The following is a 16,031-nucleotide window of genomic DNA, read 5'->3' as shown; positions in this document are numbered from 1 at the left end:
CACGATATTGCTCCATTGACCGCTGTTTTTTCCGCATGCTGTCGGACCTCCGCTGAGCTCTGCTCTGGCTTGTCTGCCATGGCCTTCTGAAATGCGCTCTGGCCCGAGCCTTCCCTGTCGCCGATCGATCTGGAAGCCTGCCCAGCCACCCTACCCATTTCCCATCACCCTATCATGTTCCAACAGCGCATCCTCTGCCAAGTGGGCGTCGGCCTGTGGCCCCGTTCCGCTCTCACGTGTCTTAATTTCACTCAGCAGTAAAGACAAAGTGAGTGCAAACAACAGTGAGGGTGGGGCGTGGCATCAATTCACAAGGTCCTCATTACTAGCCCCCTTCCGTCTACACCAAGTCCAAGTTGATCCTCATAAGTGTCCCTCCCGCAATGCCCATCATGAATCGTGAAATGTTTGCGCAGAGTACCCTCGCTTCGCCAACGCGCATCGCTATGCCATGTCCGTGATTCGCAATAACGCCAACACGAACAAAAGGAAGGACAAAAAACTCACTCGGAAAACACAAACCCAGAAAAAACCCAAGGTGGAAAAAAGGCCAATGACTAAAAAACCTAATGACATGCCAGAGGACCCAGATCGTTCCATCGTTCCGTATCTAAGGCTTGAGTGGAGAATGGATTCGTCACGGCGCGCGGCTGTGCCACATCATCTCCCGCCACACTTCCAAATGCACTCTGAAACATGGCTTGCGAGATCTGGTTTCTGGCGTGTAAGCAACAGAACGGCCGAAGGAACAAGCCCTCGCCCCACGCCCATGCCTACGACTACGCCCACACCCACACCAATCGCCGCCCCAATCTGCCCACGGATCTGACCCCGTTTCAAAGAGGACCAAACCCCTTTCACTACCACGGCTGTTCCACAGGATAACGTCGACCTCCGACGCCATCTTGTACACCAGCCACATACCTGTGCGTTCGCGACCGATCTCTTTTGTCACGGCCTCGGTCTCTATCCCGTGATCTATCTCGGTCGTCCCAATCATCTTTAACCCGATCGTGGCTGCGTGTACGTCCTTTGTCGCTTCTTTCCCTGACTTCTCGCTCACGGATGTGTTCGTCAGAGCGTCGTCGGGGCCGAATGCTGCTGCTGCTGCTGGGATCATATCCGTCACGAACATACGGTAGGTCGGGTTCGCGTGGACTAGGTGGCCTCACTGTGTACCGCACGCCATGCGGACGGTATGAACCTCGCGAGGCTAGGGCTGGCCGGCGGTCATAGTAGTTGTGGGCTTGTAGCTGTGCAACATGCGTTGCGAATAGTGGTGATTTTGTCGGCCCATATAGCGGCGCAGGACCGTCTTGTTTTTTATTTGCTGGGGCATCTTGCGAGTATCGGCGTTCATCGAATGTTGGTGGAAAATATTCTCGTGGGCTAGTCGCTGGCTCATGGCTCCTTCTATGCCGCAATACTGGGGGTCTGTGCCGTGATAGGGGTCCATCCGAGTCTGACTCGGAATCGGTGGTAGACAGCGAGTCTTCTCGCCGCGGGGGGAGCGGACGCTTATGGGAGTATCGAGGGGGCGGCGCTGCGGTGGCGATAGGAGTAACATCATCATCCGAAAAGCTGTCTTCCTCATATCTTCCTGGTAAGCTTCGTCTCCTGTTGAACGGATTCCACATGTGCCTGACTGTATGTGCCACCATCCTCCCGCGGTCTTCTACATATTGCCTGGGACTTGCTTTGGAGAAGCGCCGCACAAAGGTTGGCCGTAGCCTTCCTTTCCGGTACAAGGGGTCTTCAAAGTACTTTGCAGCGCCGTGTCTGTCGTCTGCAGATCCCTCGCCTGACATTTCGCTCGACATGCGCGGTGCTGAGTCATCGACTTCTACATGGACGCGGGTGACATCGTCCTTCTCCGCGGCATCCTCTTCGGCTTCTCTTTTCAGGCGCTCGGCAACACCCTGGTACCATGCCTCCATCGCATCATCGGGTCTATCGGGAAAGCACTCCTTAGGCAAGATCTTGGGGAACAGGTTCCCGGTCTCGGGATCCACAACGTCAAACTGTTGCACTGCCTTCTGCAAGAACGGAACGTGCTCCTCTGGGCCCAGCAGAAGCTGGATGGTCTGCCACGTGACGAAGCCCTTCTTCTTCAGCGCGGGGATGGCGGGGCACGAGTACCCATCGTCATCGGGAGCCGGCTGTAGGCTATGGAATGCGCCGAGCGAGCGATAGATGAAGGCAATGGACGAGGGTGGCGTCTCAATGAAGAGTACATCGTAGTTACCGCCGACCTCGCGGTAGAATGCGGAGAGCTGGGAGGGAGTGAGATCCTGACAATCGTGAGGCTCGAACTTCTTGCTCTGAGAGAGAAATTAGGTCAGCTGCAGCCTGCAGGCAGCGGCGCATATAGCTGGAGCCACATACAATGACGTCGGCGATCCCCTTCAGCAGCCGGTCCAAAGTCTCTGTCCCGCACTTGTCGGGCTTAATCAGGTAACCCCAGTAATCGAGCGCTTCTTGTTGCGTTGCGTCCACGTTCGCTTTCTGAGCGTCGTTCGGTTCGGCCGCCATATCGGTGTTGTCTCAGTGGCGTAGAGCAGTCCGCGGGCATCGAGGGGGTGGTTCTGGTTGTGTCGTCGTCTCGGTGAGTGTGTGGTGAGTGTCGGAATCGGAATCGCTAGGATGCGCGTGCCTTGAAATGCGCTCGCTCCGTCATGCAGTTGCGGTGCACGCAATCCTGATGTTGGCTTTGGGTTCCATGTTCATGCCACCTGCAGGCCTAACGGTATACATATATTCAGTCGTGCAGGGGCGATGACTGGCCGACTGCGCCCCCGATCGAGTGATGGGCCAGGAACGTGTGTCTGCGTGAGTGGTGAGAGGCCCTTGAAGGCGGCGCGCAGGGCCCAGGGCTGACATCACGAGCGGCACGAGCCACTAAAAGGTGGGAGTCGGGCCACCCCTAACCCATCAGGCACCGATCAGGAATCAGGCAGTTGCATCATTTATATGAAAAAGGCGAAGCATCCCCCCAAGGTACGGAGGGCTTGGAGGACGTGGAGAGCAATTCAATAGTCCTGTCCCAAGGCACACAGACAGCTTACCAAGGACTGCCGGGCGCAGCGCAGCGTGTGATCCCCCCGCACATAACCACGTACAGCAAGAAATCTCAGTAGAAATCGTATCTATTACTATCGTAGCTGCCGCTAGGGGTGCATCAATGAAGGTGCCGCACACCCAGAATCCTGAGGAGTACTTTTCTCATCTAACTGCAAGAAGAGATGCATGCAATGCCACCGATCACCCTGATCGTGTGCGCCGTGCAGGCCGAAACCGAATAATATCGTCCATGCTGCAGGCCCAGAACCTGTACAGTCAATGTGAATTATAGAACATGTGGAGAAAGCTGATAGCCAAACCCACGTCCCGCCAATGTCAAATATACGACACGAAGAAACGAAAGTGATGGCCAACCCCTCTCCAGCTCAGGCCAAATGACAGAACAAGTCGAAGGAAAAATTAATGCTCAAGCAACCTCAGAGATCCTTGGACGACCACGTTCTCAAGGATGGAACCTGGTGGAATATCAATGGTGCTGCCCTCCGTTGCAACGATGATGACGGTACCCTTCAGCGTAACGCCGCGGCCCAGGTTGACAGCCCCGGTAATGGTCAGGTGATCCAGTTCCACGATCTTGGGGATGGATGGGATGCGAGACTGGAAACTGGAAACCTTCTTGAAATCACTACCGAGCTTGATCAAGGGAGCTGGTCCGAAGCGGTTCGGGTCCATGAGCAGCTGGCCGTGCTGAAGCGTGTAGAGATCCGACTTCACAAGCATAAGATCAGAGCACGTCTTAACGGGCAGGAAGCGCTTTCTTGGGACGTTGACGCCGTGCGCGTTGCTGAAGTGGCGGATCGCAGCACCGACAGCGGTCTCGAGCTGGAGGACGGACAGATCGGCCTCGCCCTTCTTGTCCGCGGGGATAGACTTTCCATTCGGAATGATCTCCATGGCAAGTTCGTTGTTCTCGACAACGCGCTTGACGGCCTTGAGGTTCATCCAGATGTTGTTGGTGTTGAAGTATTTGAACTTCTTGATCGACTTGAACTCGTTTACGTGCTCCTTTGGTACCTGCGCGATCTCGAGGAGACGGACGGAACCCTCATAGTCGATGATGGTACCACCCTTGACGTCAGCCTTGGTCTTGTCTGTCAGCTCCATGATGTATTCCGCCTTAGAGTCCACCATGTGCTGGAGAATGCGGAGATCAACAACAGCGCCCAGGTTGTCGGCATTGGACAAGAAGATGTACTCAATGCCGCGGTCGACGAGCTTGTCGAGGATTCCAGAGTTGTACAGTGACTCGAAAACATCACCGTGGCCTGGAGGGTACCAGTTGGCGATGTCGGACTCGATGGACTTCGGGGCTGGGAGAAGGGAGTCCTTGAGCACGCGCGGGTACTTGGACTGGTTGAAGGTAAGGATGTCAATGTTGTGGCCCTCGTACTTCTTGATGATGTTGGCAGTGTCGGTGTCGGTGTTGAACGAGTTCATGAGCACGAACGGGACGTTGACGTCATAGGTCCTGTTGAGGTACTCAATCTGTCTGACAGACAGGTCGAGGAAGGACATGCCATCGCGGACCTCAATGACCGACTTGGGACCGACGCAGCCCATGGATGTACCGAGACCACCATTGAGCTTCACCACTGCCAGTTTATTGAGGTATTCGACCGACTCGGAATTGGCCAGGTCGGCATAATTGACGACCTGCTCGGCCTTGGGGGGAGCGATTCGCGACCACTCGATGGCGTTGCCCTTGGCTTTGTCGTTCAGGTATCGCCTGAAGAGGGCAAAGAAATTGTCCATTTCCGTCTCGAATCTCTGGACAGAAGCGTTTGTGGAAAGTTCTGTACATGGGGAGAAATGCTCACCTGTTTCTCCTTGGGGTCCGTGACCGTGTCTGCGAGCTTGTTCAAAGCGTTGCGCATCTGGGACGCCGCGACATTCGTTGACGTATTCTCGAATGCCTGCAAGATTGCGGCTTCGTCAGTCGCCATGTTGACGAGGCTGTGCGTTGTGCGTTTGGGGATGAATATGTGGAGAAGAAAGTTGGGAGGAGTTCCATAACCAAAACCCCGTTCACCTCCCACAGGAGTGAAAGCTGCCAGATGACACACTTCGCTCCTGCCAGGTGGTGGACTTAAGGAATGGGGAATGGGCGGCGGGCGTGTGAAGGATTCCCTCCGCCGCACGAGGCCCCCGCCGGAAAGTGCAGGTCAAAGTGCAGCGTCCTCAATGATCGCCCCACAGCTGTGAAAGGACACGGAAGCTACCTCGTGGGAGGGAAAGCGTGCAACGGCGGCAAAACCGAAGCTGTCCTTCTCCACCTAGGAGCCCGCTCTTCCACAGCATGACCAAGGGCACCTTCAAGGAGGCTTGGGGACGATGCTCCTCACCAACTACAAAACTTGGCCAGAAAGAGGACACCTTTCCAGAGCCAAGCTCATGCAATCGAGTGGAGCACGGTGACACAGCTTCAGGAAGCTGTAGGGCAACAGAGAAAACGATCAACTCACCATATGGGACTGCGACTTGCCATGGTGGCGAGCAGCAAAGCCCTCACCGTCGGGGTTAGCACCTGCAGCCGCAGCCGGCTTGAGGTGAGCAGGAATTGCGCGAGAGGCCATTGTGTCTATTTCACAGGTGGGCGGGGAGGATATCGGCGGAGGGTGAAGGAAGTGTAGCGGTGAGTTGTGACAAGAAATCAGATGTCGAGACGAATTGTTTTCCTGTTGTCAGGCGAATCGAGATTGAAGGTCTGTGCGGACTACGACGGTAGTGAACGGTAGACGTGGGGCAGCCGAGCAACGTGCACAGCCAAGAGGAGCAGCGAGTGGAAGGCGAAGAGGCAACGAAGTGAATTGGGGACGGCTTTCTGCTGCGCTCGGCTGAAGGAAATGGCCTCCTTTTTTATACCTTCACCGTCAATCGCCGTCACCGACTAACTCAGGGCCACAGGGAGTGGAAGGAGCCACCACACCCTGATGATGTGAACCTCCAGCTCCTGCAGGCCTCTTCGATTGACACCGCCTCTCCTCATAATTAGCTGCTCATTGAGCGTCGGGCGCCAGGATGGTGAAAATCTCCGCTGCATGCCCTCCCAAACAAGGCACATCCAGACGCAATCATCAATGGGGCGCCCCGGTCGCCTTCATAGACTCACGATGCAGAAATGTTGTTGGGAGCTCACAGCCCGGCGGCCATAGCTCCTCGATGCAAATTTATCACGGTCCCTCGTTTCGCGCCCGCGGAAGGCTTGCGGCGAATGTGCAAGGCTAGGCTGCATGCAGGAGCGAGCCGACAGGGTTTTGACGGCGGCCGTTCCATTGATGATAGATCGCCCGCAGGATTACGCAAGGGCCTCAACGAAAGAGCGACAATTCGCCCCCAACATTCACGTCAAGCTACAGAGGTCACAGCGCAGTAAATGGCTCGTCGATAACGCTAGGGTGGCTGTTTCTGCATGCAATATAGGGAAGCCTTAAGTGCCGTCCAAGGGTAGGTGTCAAATGGTACATGCCGGAGACTTCATGATTGAGACTCCAACGCCACTCCTTGATATTATTATTGTGGCGTCTACATTCGCTCCCACACATGTCGTTGCCGCACGTGGGGGTCCGACCCGTAAACAGCTAGACCACCTTCCTCGATGCGTTGCATTTCTCGTCGACCAAACTCTCATCAACATCACCGCCGACTATTGACTATTGACCCTTTTTGTTCAATATTGAGGACGTTCGAAATATCCAGCACAATGGATGACCCGGCCTTGGGTGATAAGAAAGCATTTTGGGAAAGCTGGGCACTGCCGAAATCGCCTGAGGCTGAACTGATAGGCAACCAAAGACCAAATAAGCTATACAGCCACCAGTGGACACGGAAGTCTTGTCTTCACATTCGGACTTCAGCCAGCCGCCACCCTACACTTTTACCGGCCGCATGATTTCGATAGCTGGCGCTTCCGCAAAAGGAACTGCCATGGGCTTTTCCACCCGCAGCCTGACAAAGGCGTTGTCGTCCTTGGCGGGGCGAAAGAATTTCTGGCGGAGCTCTTCCACGAGCATGGTTGATAAGGACTCCAGTGTTTCGAAAGACGACTCCGATACAGCCTATTTCCAGGTCAACGTCAACACCACTTAAGCGTAGTGCACACACTAGGAGAAGAGCTGGCACTCACGTTTACAAGAACTTGTTCGAGTTGTGTATAGTCGTCAGACCGATCTTCCGATATGCACTCGATCCAGAGATTGACGATAACGGGCTGTTTCTGCAGCCTTTCGTTCGAGTTTATGCCGATGAGGCAAGGAATCCGGACGTTTCGCAAATACAGGACCCTGGAAAGACTAAGGGTAGGTCGAAGACTCATACAATGCATCAACCCAGCCCCATCTCCAAGCATACTGCCTTTGGGGTAGAAAATATCCAATTGAGCTGACGCGATTGGTGCCTTGTCTGCCGTAGCGAGAGAAGAGTCCAGGATAGCTTTAGCCATGCTGTTTGTAGTTTTCCATTCAATACTTGAATCCTGAATGAGGGCTCTTATAGCTTTGCTGAGCTTTCCATAGTGGATCGTGCTAGTATCCAGAGAATCGGACTGAGCGGCTGAGCTGAACGGAGCGACCAGCGTCAGTGTAGGGGTTAGGAGGACCCGTTGGGTCTTCTGTCGACCCCATGCATCTACCCCAGCATTGACGGTAGCTTCGAGATTGCGAACGGAGACGCTGTCCGTGAAATCCGCCTGTGCTGCTTGCCAGACGGCATGACGAACAAGCTGTATCATTGTCACATTCAGAATGAGCAGTCAAGATATTGCGGGAGTTGAAGTTCGGTCTCAATTCCTGGCGCGAATCTTGCGAAAAAGCTTCGACGCCCTTCAGCCCTAGCAACCGCCCTCCCAATCGGTCGGGCGGTAGGATTCTGCCGCTGCAAAGCTCCGCCTGTGGAAAGAGCTAGAAGCTGCACCACCAGCCCGCATTTATTTACCACACCACCACCACCAGCTCTTCACCCACCAGCTAGTTTGCAGCTCCTCTTCTTATAGAACCATACACGCAGATACCCATCATGGCTGATACACTCAAAGCAGAAGGCAACAAGCTGTTTGCCGAGAAGAAATTCACCGAGTCCATGTACTTTCCCCGCTGAAGCGCACCAGCCTCCAGGACTGCCTACTGACAGCAACACAGTGAAAAATTCTCACAGGCGATCGAGCTCGACCCGACGAATCATGTACTTTATTCGAACCGGTCTGGGGCTTATGCATCGCTAAAAGACTACGAACATGCTTTGGACGATGCGAAGAAGGTGACGGATATCAAACCAGACTGGTCCAAGGGCTTCGGCCGCAAGGGAACTGCACTTCATGGACTGGGTGACTTGGGTATGTCATATCACGTGGATTGGAGGCGTATAAAGCTTGCTAAGACGACCCAGTGGGGGCTCAGGATGCCTTCGAGGAAGCCCTCAAGCTCGACCCGAAGAACGCCCAGGCACAATCCGGTCTCTCCTCTGTCAAACGAGCAATTGAAGCTGAGGCTCGCGCTGACGGCATTGGCGGTGATCCCTCCGCCGGGCTCGGGGGTCTCTTCAACGACCCCAACATGTTCCAGAAACTTGCCAGCAACCCCAAGACGGCGCCTCTACTAGCGGACACGGAATTCATGATGAAACTGCAGAGGCTGCGGACCAACCCAAATGATGTGGGCCTGGAAATGCAAGACCCGAGATTCCTGCAGGTTATGAGTGTGTTGCTAGGCATCGACATGCAGTTTGGAGCACCCCCAGGCGCCGGAGAGCAGAGTGACAGCAGAGTCGCGGAAGAGCAGGAAGATGTGGAGATGCCGGACGTGAGGCCCGCGCCAAAGGAAGAGCCCAAGAAGGCACCAGAACCAGAACCCGAGCCAGAGGAGACGGAGGAAGACAGGGTGGCCAAGGAGGCTAAAGCCAAAGCTGACGAGGAGAAGAAAAAGGGCACGGAGTTCTACAAGAAGAGGCAATTTGACCAAGCGATCGAGCACTACAACACGGCCTGGTCGCTTCACAAGGACATCACATACTTGACCAATCTTGGAGCGGCCAAGTTCGAGAAGGGTGACTATGAGGGCTGCATAGAGGCCTGCAAGCAGGCGGTTGAATACGGTCGCGAGATTCTCGCCGATTTCAAGATGATTGCAAGGTACTTTCTCTAGCCGCTCCGAAGACAGCTCCATTAGCTAACTCCATTCCAGGGCCTTCGCACGTATCGGTACTTCATACGAGAAGCTAGGTGACCTCGCCAGCGCAATCCTCTACTACCAAAAAGCCCAGACCGAGCACCGCACCCCCGAAGTCCTTGCCAAGCTCCGAGCTGCCGAAAAGGCAAAGATCATTGCCGAGAAACAGGCCTACATCAACCCCGAGGAAGCCGAGAAGGCGCGCGAACTCGGAAACGCCAAGTTCAAGGAAGCCGACTGGCCAGCGGCAGTCGAAGCGTATTCTGAAATGATCAAGCGTAGTCCAGATGATCCCCGCGGTTACTCGAACCGTGCTGCCTGCTTCATCAAGCTGCTCTCCTTCCCATCCGCCGTTCAAGACTGTGACGAGGCGATCAAGCGTGACTCCAAGTTCATCCGTGCATATCTGCGCAAGGCTCAGGCTTACTTCGCAATGAGGGAGTATAGCAAGTGTATTGACGTATGTGCGGAGGCGGCGGAGAACGATGAGGGGGGCAAGAACTCCAGGGAGATCCAACAGCAAGAACAAAAAGCCATGCAAGCACAATTCAGTGCACGCGAGGGTGAGACCGAGGAGCAGACGATGGAGAGGATTCAGCGGGACCCTGACGTGAGTTGAACTCCATTGCTATCGTCCCTTGTACAATCGAAATGGAGATTGGTACTGATGGTGACTAGATTGTGGGCATTCTTCAAGACCCAGTGATGCAGAGCATCCTACAGCAGGCCAAGGAGAACCCGGCCGCTCTCCAAGACCACCTCAAGAACGCACAGATCCGCCAAAAGATCCAGAAACTTGTTGCAGCGGGCGTCATTCGAATGGGACGATGAAAAACGTCCGCGATGAGTCTCATCTGGCCTCAGCATACCGAACGGGTGTCCTGATTCGAGACTTCAAAGACAGGGAATCGGGGGTCTGTAGGTGCGTGTAGCTTTACAGCTTTATAAGGAGGTGAGGGAGAATGCCCGTGCACATGCATAGAGCAACTGATGGTGGATGATGACGGTCTGTCTGGTTTGGTGTCTGATAATGCATGGCGGGGCAGGCGTATGTAGCGAATGAAATTGCTTTCTATATACGGATACCCACATCCACATCCTCATTCACATCCCATATCCTCATTCACATCCCATATCCTCATTCAAATCCCATATCCTCATTCACATCCCATATCCTCATTCACATCCCACATCCTCATTCACATCCCATATCCTCATTCACATCCCATATCCTCATTCACATCCCATATCTTCATTCATCTCCCATATCCTCATTCACATCCACATGCATGGTCCCGTCTGCTCTCCGTCTCCGTCTGCATTCCCCTCTATATCCCACTAATATAATCTAACAGCCGAAACAACGCCCCATTCTCCACTCTACACCCCTCTCCCTTCCTCGGCGCCCTCCGAAACCCCTGCACCAACCACGTCCTCATCGTCTGCGCATCGATACCCCGGAAATTCTGCTGCGCGATGAGTACGTAGGCTTGACTGCAGGGGGTGGTGCTTTCGGAGGGTGAGGGTGGGGGACGTGTTTTACAGGAGCGGCACTCGGGGTCTATTGCTGCTGGAGTGAGGTATGTGGGCTGGGAAGAAGGGCTGGAGGGGGATGTTGGTGTTAGGGGAGGGTTTTCGTCGGGGCAGCAGGGTGGGGGACCAGACGGGGGGATGATTGAGGGAGGAAGGAGGGACTCAATAGTTTCAAGGGTCGCGATCGTAGATAACGTGCCTAGGAGCGATGGCTCGGGGATGTCGATGTCTTGAAGCTGCAGCTGCGGGACATCAGGGTGCTCGCTACTCGAGGTGATAGAGGAGGGTGAGGGTAACGGCATTAGGGTTAGTGTCTGTGCATGTGCTGGTTGCTGCTCCTTATTTCGACCATGTACAAGTGCTCGCAGCACTCCTCTCGCCGCGTCTTCAAATTCAGGGTCTTCCTTCTCCCTCCCTTCATCTTGTAGCTGCATCGGTATGTCATCGAACTCGCTTGTCCTGGTACCCGCCGCTATCACCCCCCATGATCCACCATCTCGCTCCGCCCGCAGAGCTGCGATTTCCGCCTGCGCCTCCGCAAGCTGGGTCTCCGCGTCTAGGAGTCGTTGTTCGAGTGTTGCGATGTGATCCCTCCGTCTTGCGCGATGTCGCCGCTGGTTCTCGCGAACTCGGTTCAGGGTGTGTTCGGCGGACACGCGACTCCTGCTGCCCTTCGTTTTGTGGGCGTGCTCCGAGGCTGAAGACGAAGATGGTGAGGGGAGCGGAGATGTAGTTGGCTGCATTATCTAAATCTCTTTCCTCCAGATGCATATGCTGAATTGAATATCATGTACCCAGAGCTTCCGCCGTAATAGAGGCTGTGGAATGTGCTTTTGAAGTTTGCGGCTCTCTGAAGCTCGAGATGTATCGCGCCTCTTGGCGGTGACATATCGATATCGAAACACCCCACTTTGTTGATTGGTCCGACGTACGAACAGTAACACCACGAGATGCACAACGCCCTCACATTCTCGTATAGTGAGGACAGATGAGATGCTCTGGTCAGTGACATATCGGAGGCAATGTTATCGTATAGATGGGTATAAAAATGTAAGGGTTGTTTGACTGGTCTCTCTTTCAAGCTTTGAACTTGAGAGACCATCACTCAAATCTTCCTTTATCTTCAAAGAATACCCTATCCGGTACTCCTATTTATCTCGTTCTAAACCAACAATCCAATCCAATCCAATTAAAATGGATTCCGAAACCATCTACGATTCCGTCAACACACGCTACAGCGCCTCTGCTCTCTCTTCCACCTCAACTTCCTACGGAAAAGCCGTCGCCGAGGCCTTCGGCTACTCGCCTGAGGAACTTGCTTCGATCCCGCAAGAAGCGAACTTGGGTCTCAGCTGTGGGAACCCTTTAGCTCTGGCCAAGCTCAAGGAGGGCGAGACGGTTATTGATTTGGGATCTGGAGCAGGCTTCGATGTCTTCTTGGCGGCCAGAAAGGTTGGGGAGACGGGCAAGGCGATCGGGATTGATATGAATGAGGTATATCGTCCACTCCTTCTTTCAAGGCTTTCGTGTTTAGAGGTGGGGGATATGCATGTGTGCTGATATTGACCCCAGGACATGCTGAAGAAAGCCCGTGAAAACGCCACCAAAACCAACATCACCAATACTTCATTTATCGCTGCCAAAATTACATCCATTCCTCTTCCAGATAACTCTGCAGATGTTGTCATCTCTAACTGCGTCATTAACCTCGTCCCCTCACCCTCCAAGCCCCAGGTCTTCCGCGAAATCTTCCGCCTGCTTAAACCCGGTGGGAGACTCGCAGTTTCGGATATTCTAGCGAAGGTGGAGTTCACAGAGGAAATGAGAAGGGATGTTGCGCTGTATGTTGGGTGTATGGCGGGGGCGAGTAAGATGGAGGAGTATGAAGGGTGGTTGAAAGATGCGGGATTTGTGGATGTAGTGATTGTGGATGCGAAGGCGGATTTGATGGTTTATATGCAGGTGGAGGGAGGAGAGGAGGTTGGAAGTTTGTGTCGTGGGGCAGAAAAGAAGGACGGCGGTTGTTGTGGGAAGGAGGAAGCCCCATGTTGTAGAGAGGATGAAAAGGCTTCTTGTTGTGCGGATGGTGAAGTCAAGAATACAGGACCTTGCTGCAGTTCGGCTACAAAGGTGGAGAAAGGATCTTCGTGTTGCGGGGGAGGTGGTGAGAAGAACGGAGGTGTGGTTCAAGACCTGAAATCTTTGACGGAGAAATATGCGCATCTGAATTTGAATGATTGGGCTGGTGGGTCTTGACTTCCTTCTCACTTCTTTCTGGATTGCCGATTGGCTGACGAATTACTAGGATCATACAAGATCTTCGCACTGAAGCCGCAGTAAGAGTTATCAGTATTACCGCCCATTGTCGTATATCGTAACGACGCAAATTGAATATTATTTTCGCGGGCTATTAGAAAGCCTGTTGGAAGGCCACTTGCAGATCCGGCATCTGGATTTCTACACAACTGAAATAACTATCAGGTATATCAAATCAACCTCACCTCTCAACGTGCATTGATCTCACTCCACAAACCATCAAAGTCTATATCATAAGCCTTACAGTTCAGCTATTATATAAGGTCGCGCATAAGGCCATTTAACTTGGCAATTCCTGCATCCGCATATCTTCAAATAACATCATACTCTGTCTGCACGTTCAGCATGCGCAGCTATGCCAATGTTTCTTTCCATTCCCAGGGGAAAGACAACTCAGCATCACATCTTGATTTGTTCTAATGTTCCTTATTTCAACACCCAGTCCTCTAGATTATACACTGTCAATCCCCAAGAACCTTCCTCTCAATCCATAAGTCAAATGCAGATGGACAACTGAAACTTGTATCTCTTGGTCAGTAATGCTATCCAATTCGTTGAAGTCAACAGGGCACTCATCATTCCATCAGCCGAGATAGTGGTGGCGTGCGCTGTCTCTCTGCTATCGTCGGTCCCGAATATCTCAGGTACCGAATAACTCGTAGCCCCAAGTTCAAGGGACTCGTGCCTCAGGAGCTTTAGCAGAAGTTTCGCCCAATAAGTTTCACTCGCACTAGCAGGTGGGGCGTACAGCCATATCTTTTAGTTATGACGCCCGCAAGGCGCTTCTAGAATCATGCGGTAACTCTCAGACATCCCCACAAGAGCATTGCAGATTATCTTGTAGCATACGAGGCTCTTTCCGAGAAGTAATTCATTCTAATACACCTTAGAGGGATTCTAGCCTCCGCCATCAGTCTTCGAAATGCCGGCGCCACCTCTGATGCAAAAGAGCTCGAGAAAGCCATTTCTACCATCATTGAAGCTAATCTGAAATCCGGAAAAACAGCCCGGATCTTGATCTATTCCAAGACCCAAAAGGAGGCGGTAGATCGGGAAACCCTTGTAAAATATTACTTCACTATCTCGTCGCTCGAGGTCCAACCCGTAGCTTCGTTATTAATGCGATCAGTTTCGTTGCCTGCACCATGAAGATATTATCAAATCTCTTCCATTACGCTCCTACACACCTCCCTACCAAAGTCGCCAGACAAGTCATGAAGACACACTTGATATGGGAATCTTGCCGATTCAGGTCCACAGCCCCAAATTCTTTCTCCCTATGGAAATCGCAGGGCAGAAAATTTTGATGATGGGCTAGTGCACAACACCCTCTCGGAAATTGTCATACAAGGTCAGCAGCATACTTTCTTCGCTGTCTGCTCATTTAATATTTGGACTAACGTGGTTCTGGGTCACTTTCATACTCGCTCTACCATTCAAGAAGCACCATGGGGACCAATAAGGCCGTCGCCAAGACCTTAGTTGCAGATGTGGGGAGCTGAGGAGACAGCTTCCTGCCAAATATACCCTTGTTGATGAATTAGAATTCTTGAGTCCCCTCGGGTGGCAAGCTCACATCATTCAGGAGTAAGTTCATCACCTTCGAAGAAAGCACCGAAGATGCAGAGGACCCGAGCCGATACCTTTATTATTGAGAGAAGGTAGGTTAAAACGGGTACCCGGTTCAAGTTCGAGTGGACTAGCCGCATAGAAAGCGAAACATTGGACCAGTAGGTGACACCATCATACCGCGTTGGCTTGTTTTGAATCTACAGTACATAGGCAAGGTAAGAGAATTACGCTTGGGCGCTATCGTGTAACTTGGATGTTCTGGTTTGTGGCAGGACCAACTTCCTTCAGGCAAGTACCACCTTCACAGGGATCAGTGCGCCTAGGAAAATTCACTATGGGAAGGGTTCTTTCCGGCAACGGCAGAGTCCGAAGAAGAGAAACCTAACTCCGGTTACTTCAATCCTTAGTCTGTACTCTGCAGTGCGGGACAGCCTGGACAGTATTCAGACTTTTTTTATGAGATATTCAAACTGGACGAAAATCCACGGGTGGCCCCTATTTTTCTGCATGAGGGCTTTACGGGGATAAAATATAATCCATTAGATACGGGAAGCCACGAATAATACGCCTTGGTATGAATTGGTAGGTCCTGATGTCGGCATTTTGAATGATGAGCAGCTGGCGTTCTAATTTGGCAGCGCTGGAAAGCAAAAAGGGTTGAAGGGTTCAGGGCTTCCAACGGGCCGTACTACGGTCCGTACAAAGTGAACCGTAACGGTCACGTGTTCAGTACGAACGTACCGAGTTCGTGAGCCGTACCGTACGTTTAATGATGCCCTAGGTACGGTACGTAGTACGGATTGTATTACCCTTTTGGGAAGTTTGTATACACAGTTATGTTACAGCTATCCAACCCCTCAGTACCCTAGGATTGGCACGGGGTATATAGGCTCCTAGGCCTCCGTACCTCTGCCTCCAACCCTAAGGTTTACTCTCGTTACCCCCTATCCTGCATTCCCTCTCTGTGACTTGTGTTTCCTGATCAATACCCCTCACACCACGCCCCCTCACACCACGCCCCCTCACACCACGCCTCTTGCCGCCTTACAGGCCTCATCTAGTCCTATCTGCTCTTGTTACTAGGGAGAACTAGTTATTTTATAGTTAATTAGACCTTAATCTTGCGTCTCTAGGGACCTATAGTCTTAGCTGTTTTGACTGGAGTACGGCGTACTTTAATCGAATCGTACTACTCGTACAGATCACGTGAGCCGTAACAGTTACGATACGTACACCTACCTCTCCTCCTCCCTATCGTACGAACGTACACAAAATCTCACCCGTACAGGCCTCAAAATCGCCCAATCGTACAGTACTACGCCTCGTTGGAAGCCCTGGAAGGGTTTGCCTTCGGTGGAGTCAGACTTGCAC

At 52.8% G+C, this 16,031-nt stretch overlaps 7 protein-coding genes across 7 annotated transcripts; 3 read left to right on the top strand and 4 right to left on the bottom strand.

The window, feature by feature from the left end:
• Positions 1–844: 844 nt before the first annotated feature.
• On the bottom strand, positions 845–2,627 carry BDR25DRAFT_51725 (uncharacterized protein). Its single transcript, XM_033698693.1, has 2 exons — positions 2,386–2,627; positions 845–2,321 (listed from the first exon to the last, which is right to left on the bottom strand). The coding sequence occupies exons 1-2, from the start codon at positions 2,530–2,532 to the stop codon at positions 861–863; spliced, it is 1,608 nt and encodes a 535-aa protein (XP_033546033.1). The 5' UTR covers positions 2,533–2,627; the 3' UTR covers positions 845–860.
• Positions 2,628–2,775: 148 nt separating this feature from the next.
• BDR25DRAFT_356962 (uncharacterized protein) lies at positions 2,776–3,427 on the top strand (the record flags this gene model as incomplete). Its single annotated transcript, XM_033695736.1, has 5 exons — positions 2,776–2,803; positions 2,842–2,905; positions 2,936–3,092; positions 3,122–3,341; positions 3,375–3,427. The coding sequence occupies 5 exons, from the start codon at positions 2,776–2,778 to the stop codon at positions 3,425–3,427; spliced, it is 522 nt and encodes a 173-aa protein (XP_033546032.1).
• On the bottom strand, positions 3,137–6,010 carry BDR25DRAFT_304675 (UTP-glucose-1-phosphate uridylyltransferase). The gene is made up of 3 exons (XM_033690263.1): positions 5,544–6,010; positions 4,899–4,994; positions 3,137–4,848 (listed from the first exon to the last, which is right to left on the bottom strand). The coding sequence occupies exons 1-3, from the start codon at positions 5,652–5,654 to the stop codon at positions 3,481–3,483; spliced, it is 1,575 nt and encodes a 524-aa protein (XP_033546031.1). The 5' UTR covers positions 5,655–6,010; the 3' UTR covers positions 3,137–3,480.
• Positions 6,011–6,603: 593 nt separating this feature from the next.
• BDR25DRAFT_264416 (uncharacterized protein) lies at positions 6,604–7,851 on the bottom strand. The gene is made up of 2 exons (XM_033686866.1): positions 7,205–7,851; positions 6,604–7,136 (listed from the first exon to the last, which is right to left on the bottom strand). The coding sequence occupies exons 1-2, from the start codon at positions 7,805–7,807 to the stop codon at positions 6,948–6,950; spliced, it is 792 nt and encodes a 263-aa protein (XP_033546030.1). The 5' UTR covers positions 7,808–7,851; the 3' UTR covers positions 6,604–6,947.
• Positions 7,852–8,456: 605 nt separating this feature from the next.
• On the top strand, positions 8,457–10,020 carry BDR25DRAFT_51674 (TPR-like protein). Its single transcript, XM_033698692.1, has 2 exons — positions 8,457–9,202; positions 9,255–10,020. The coding sequence occupies exons 1-2, from the start codon at positions 8,628–8,630 to the stop codon at positions 9,856–9,858; spliced, it is 1,179 nt and encodes a 392-aa protein (XP_033546029.1). The 5' UTR covers positions 8,457–8,627; the 3' UTR covers positions 9,859–10,020.
• Positions 10,021–10,313: 293 nt separating this feature from the next.
• On the bottom strand, positions 10,314–11,593 carry BDR25DRAFT_335117 (uncharacterized protein). Its single transcript, XM_033692981.1, has one exon. It carries the CDS (start codon positions 11,513–11,515, stop codon positions 10,568–10,570), a length of 948 nt encoding a protein of 315 aa, XP_033546028.1. The 5' UTR covers positions 11,516–11,593; the 3' UTR covers positions 10,314–10,567.
• Positions 11,594–11,727: 134 nt separating this feature from the next.
• On the top strand, positions 11,728–13,210 carry BDR25DRAFT_343951 (NAD(P)-binding protein). The gene is made up of 3 exons (XM_033693885.1): positions 11,728–12,266; positions 12,345–13,017; positions 13,078–13,210. The coding sequence occupies exons 1-3, from the start codon at positions 11,967–11,969 to the stop codon at positions 13,110–13,112; spliced, it is 1,008 nt and encodes a 335-aa protein (XP_033546027.1). The 5' UTR covers positions 11,728–11,966; the 3' UTR covers positions 13,113–13,210.
• Positions 13,211–16,031: the final 2,821 nt, after the last annotated feature.

This window comes from Lindgomyces ingoldianus (assembly GCF_010093535.1).
Source record: "Lindgomyces ingoldianus strain ATCC 200398 unplaced genomic scaffold BDR25scaffold_22, whole genome shotgun sequence".
Taxonomy (NCBI): Eukaryota; Fungi; Ascomycota; class Dothideomycetes; order Pleosporales; family Lindgomycetaceae; genus Lindgomyces; species Lindgomyces ingoldianus.
Note: the sequence above shows the minus strand (reverse complement) of the source record. Positions and strands in the feature narration are given on the sequence as shown.

Coding starts and splice junctions, on each gene's coding strand:
- BDR25DRAFT_51725 (XM_033698693.1), bottom strand. CDS start 2,532: ATGGCGGCCGAACCGAACGACGCTCAGAAAGCGAACGTGGACGCAACG. Junction 2,322..2,385: donor AGGGGATCGCCGACGTCATT/GTATGTGGCTCC, acceptor TTTCTCTCTCAG/AGCAAGAAGTTCGAGCCTCA.
- BDR25DRAFT_304675 (XM_033690263.1), bottom strand. CDS start 5,654: ATGGCCTCTCGCGCAATTCCTGCTCACCTCAAGCCGGCTGCGGCTGCA. Junction 4,995..5,543: donor GCAAGTCGCAGTCCCATATG/GTGAGTTGATCG, acceptor GCAATCTTGCAG/GCATTCGAGAATACGTCAAC. Junction 4,849..4,898: donor CGGACCCCAAGGAGAAACAG/GTGAGCATTTCT, acceptor GCTTCTGTCCAG/AGATTCGAGACGGAAATGGA.
- BDR25DRAFT_264416 (XM_033686866.1), bottom strand. CDS start 7,807: ATGATACAGCTTGTTCGTCATGCCGTCTGGCAAGCAGCACAGGCGGAT. Junction 7,137..7,204: donor TCGAACAAGTTCTTGTAAAC/GTGAGTGCCAGC, acceptor ACCTGGAAATAG/GCTGTATCGGAGTCGTCTTT.
- BDR25DRAFT_51674 (XM_033698692.1), top strand. CDS start 8,628: ATGTTCCAGAAACTTGCCAGCAACCCCAAGACGGCGCCTCTACTAGCG. Junction 9,203..9,254: donor GATTTCAAGATGATTGCAAG/GTACTTTCTCTA, acceptor ACTCCATTCCAG/GGCCTTCGCACGTATCGGTA.
- BDR25DRAFT_335117 (XM_033692981.1), bottom strand. CDS start 11,515: ATGCAGCCAACTACATCTCCGCTCCCCTCACCATCTTCGTCTTCAGCC.
- BDR25DRAFT_343951 (XM_033693885.1), top strand. CDS start 11,967: ATGGATTCCGAAACCATCTACGATTCCGTCAACACACGCTACAGCGCC. Junction 12,267..12,344: donor TCGGGATTGATATGAATGAG/GTATATCGTCCA, acceptor TATTGACCCCAG/GACATGCTGAAGAAAGCCCG. Junction 13,018..13,077: donor GAATTTGAATGATTGGGCTG/GTGGGTCTTGAC, acceptor ACGAATTACTAG/GATCATACAAGATCTTCGCA.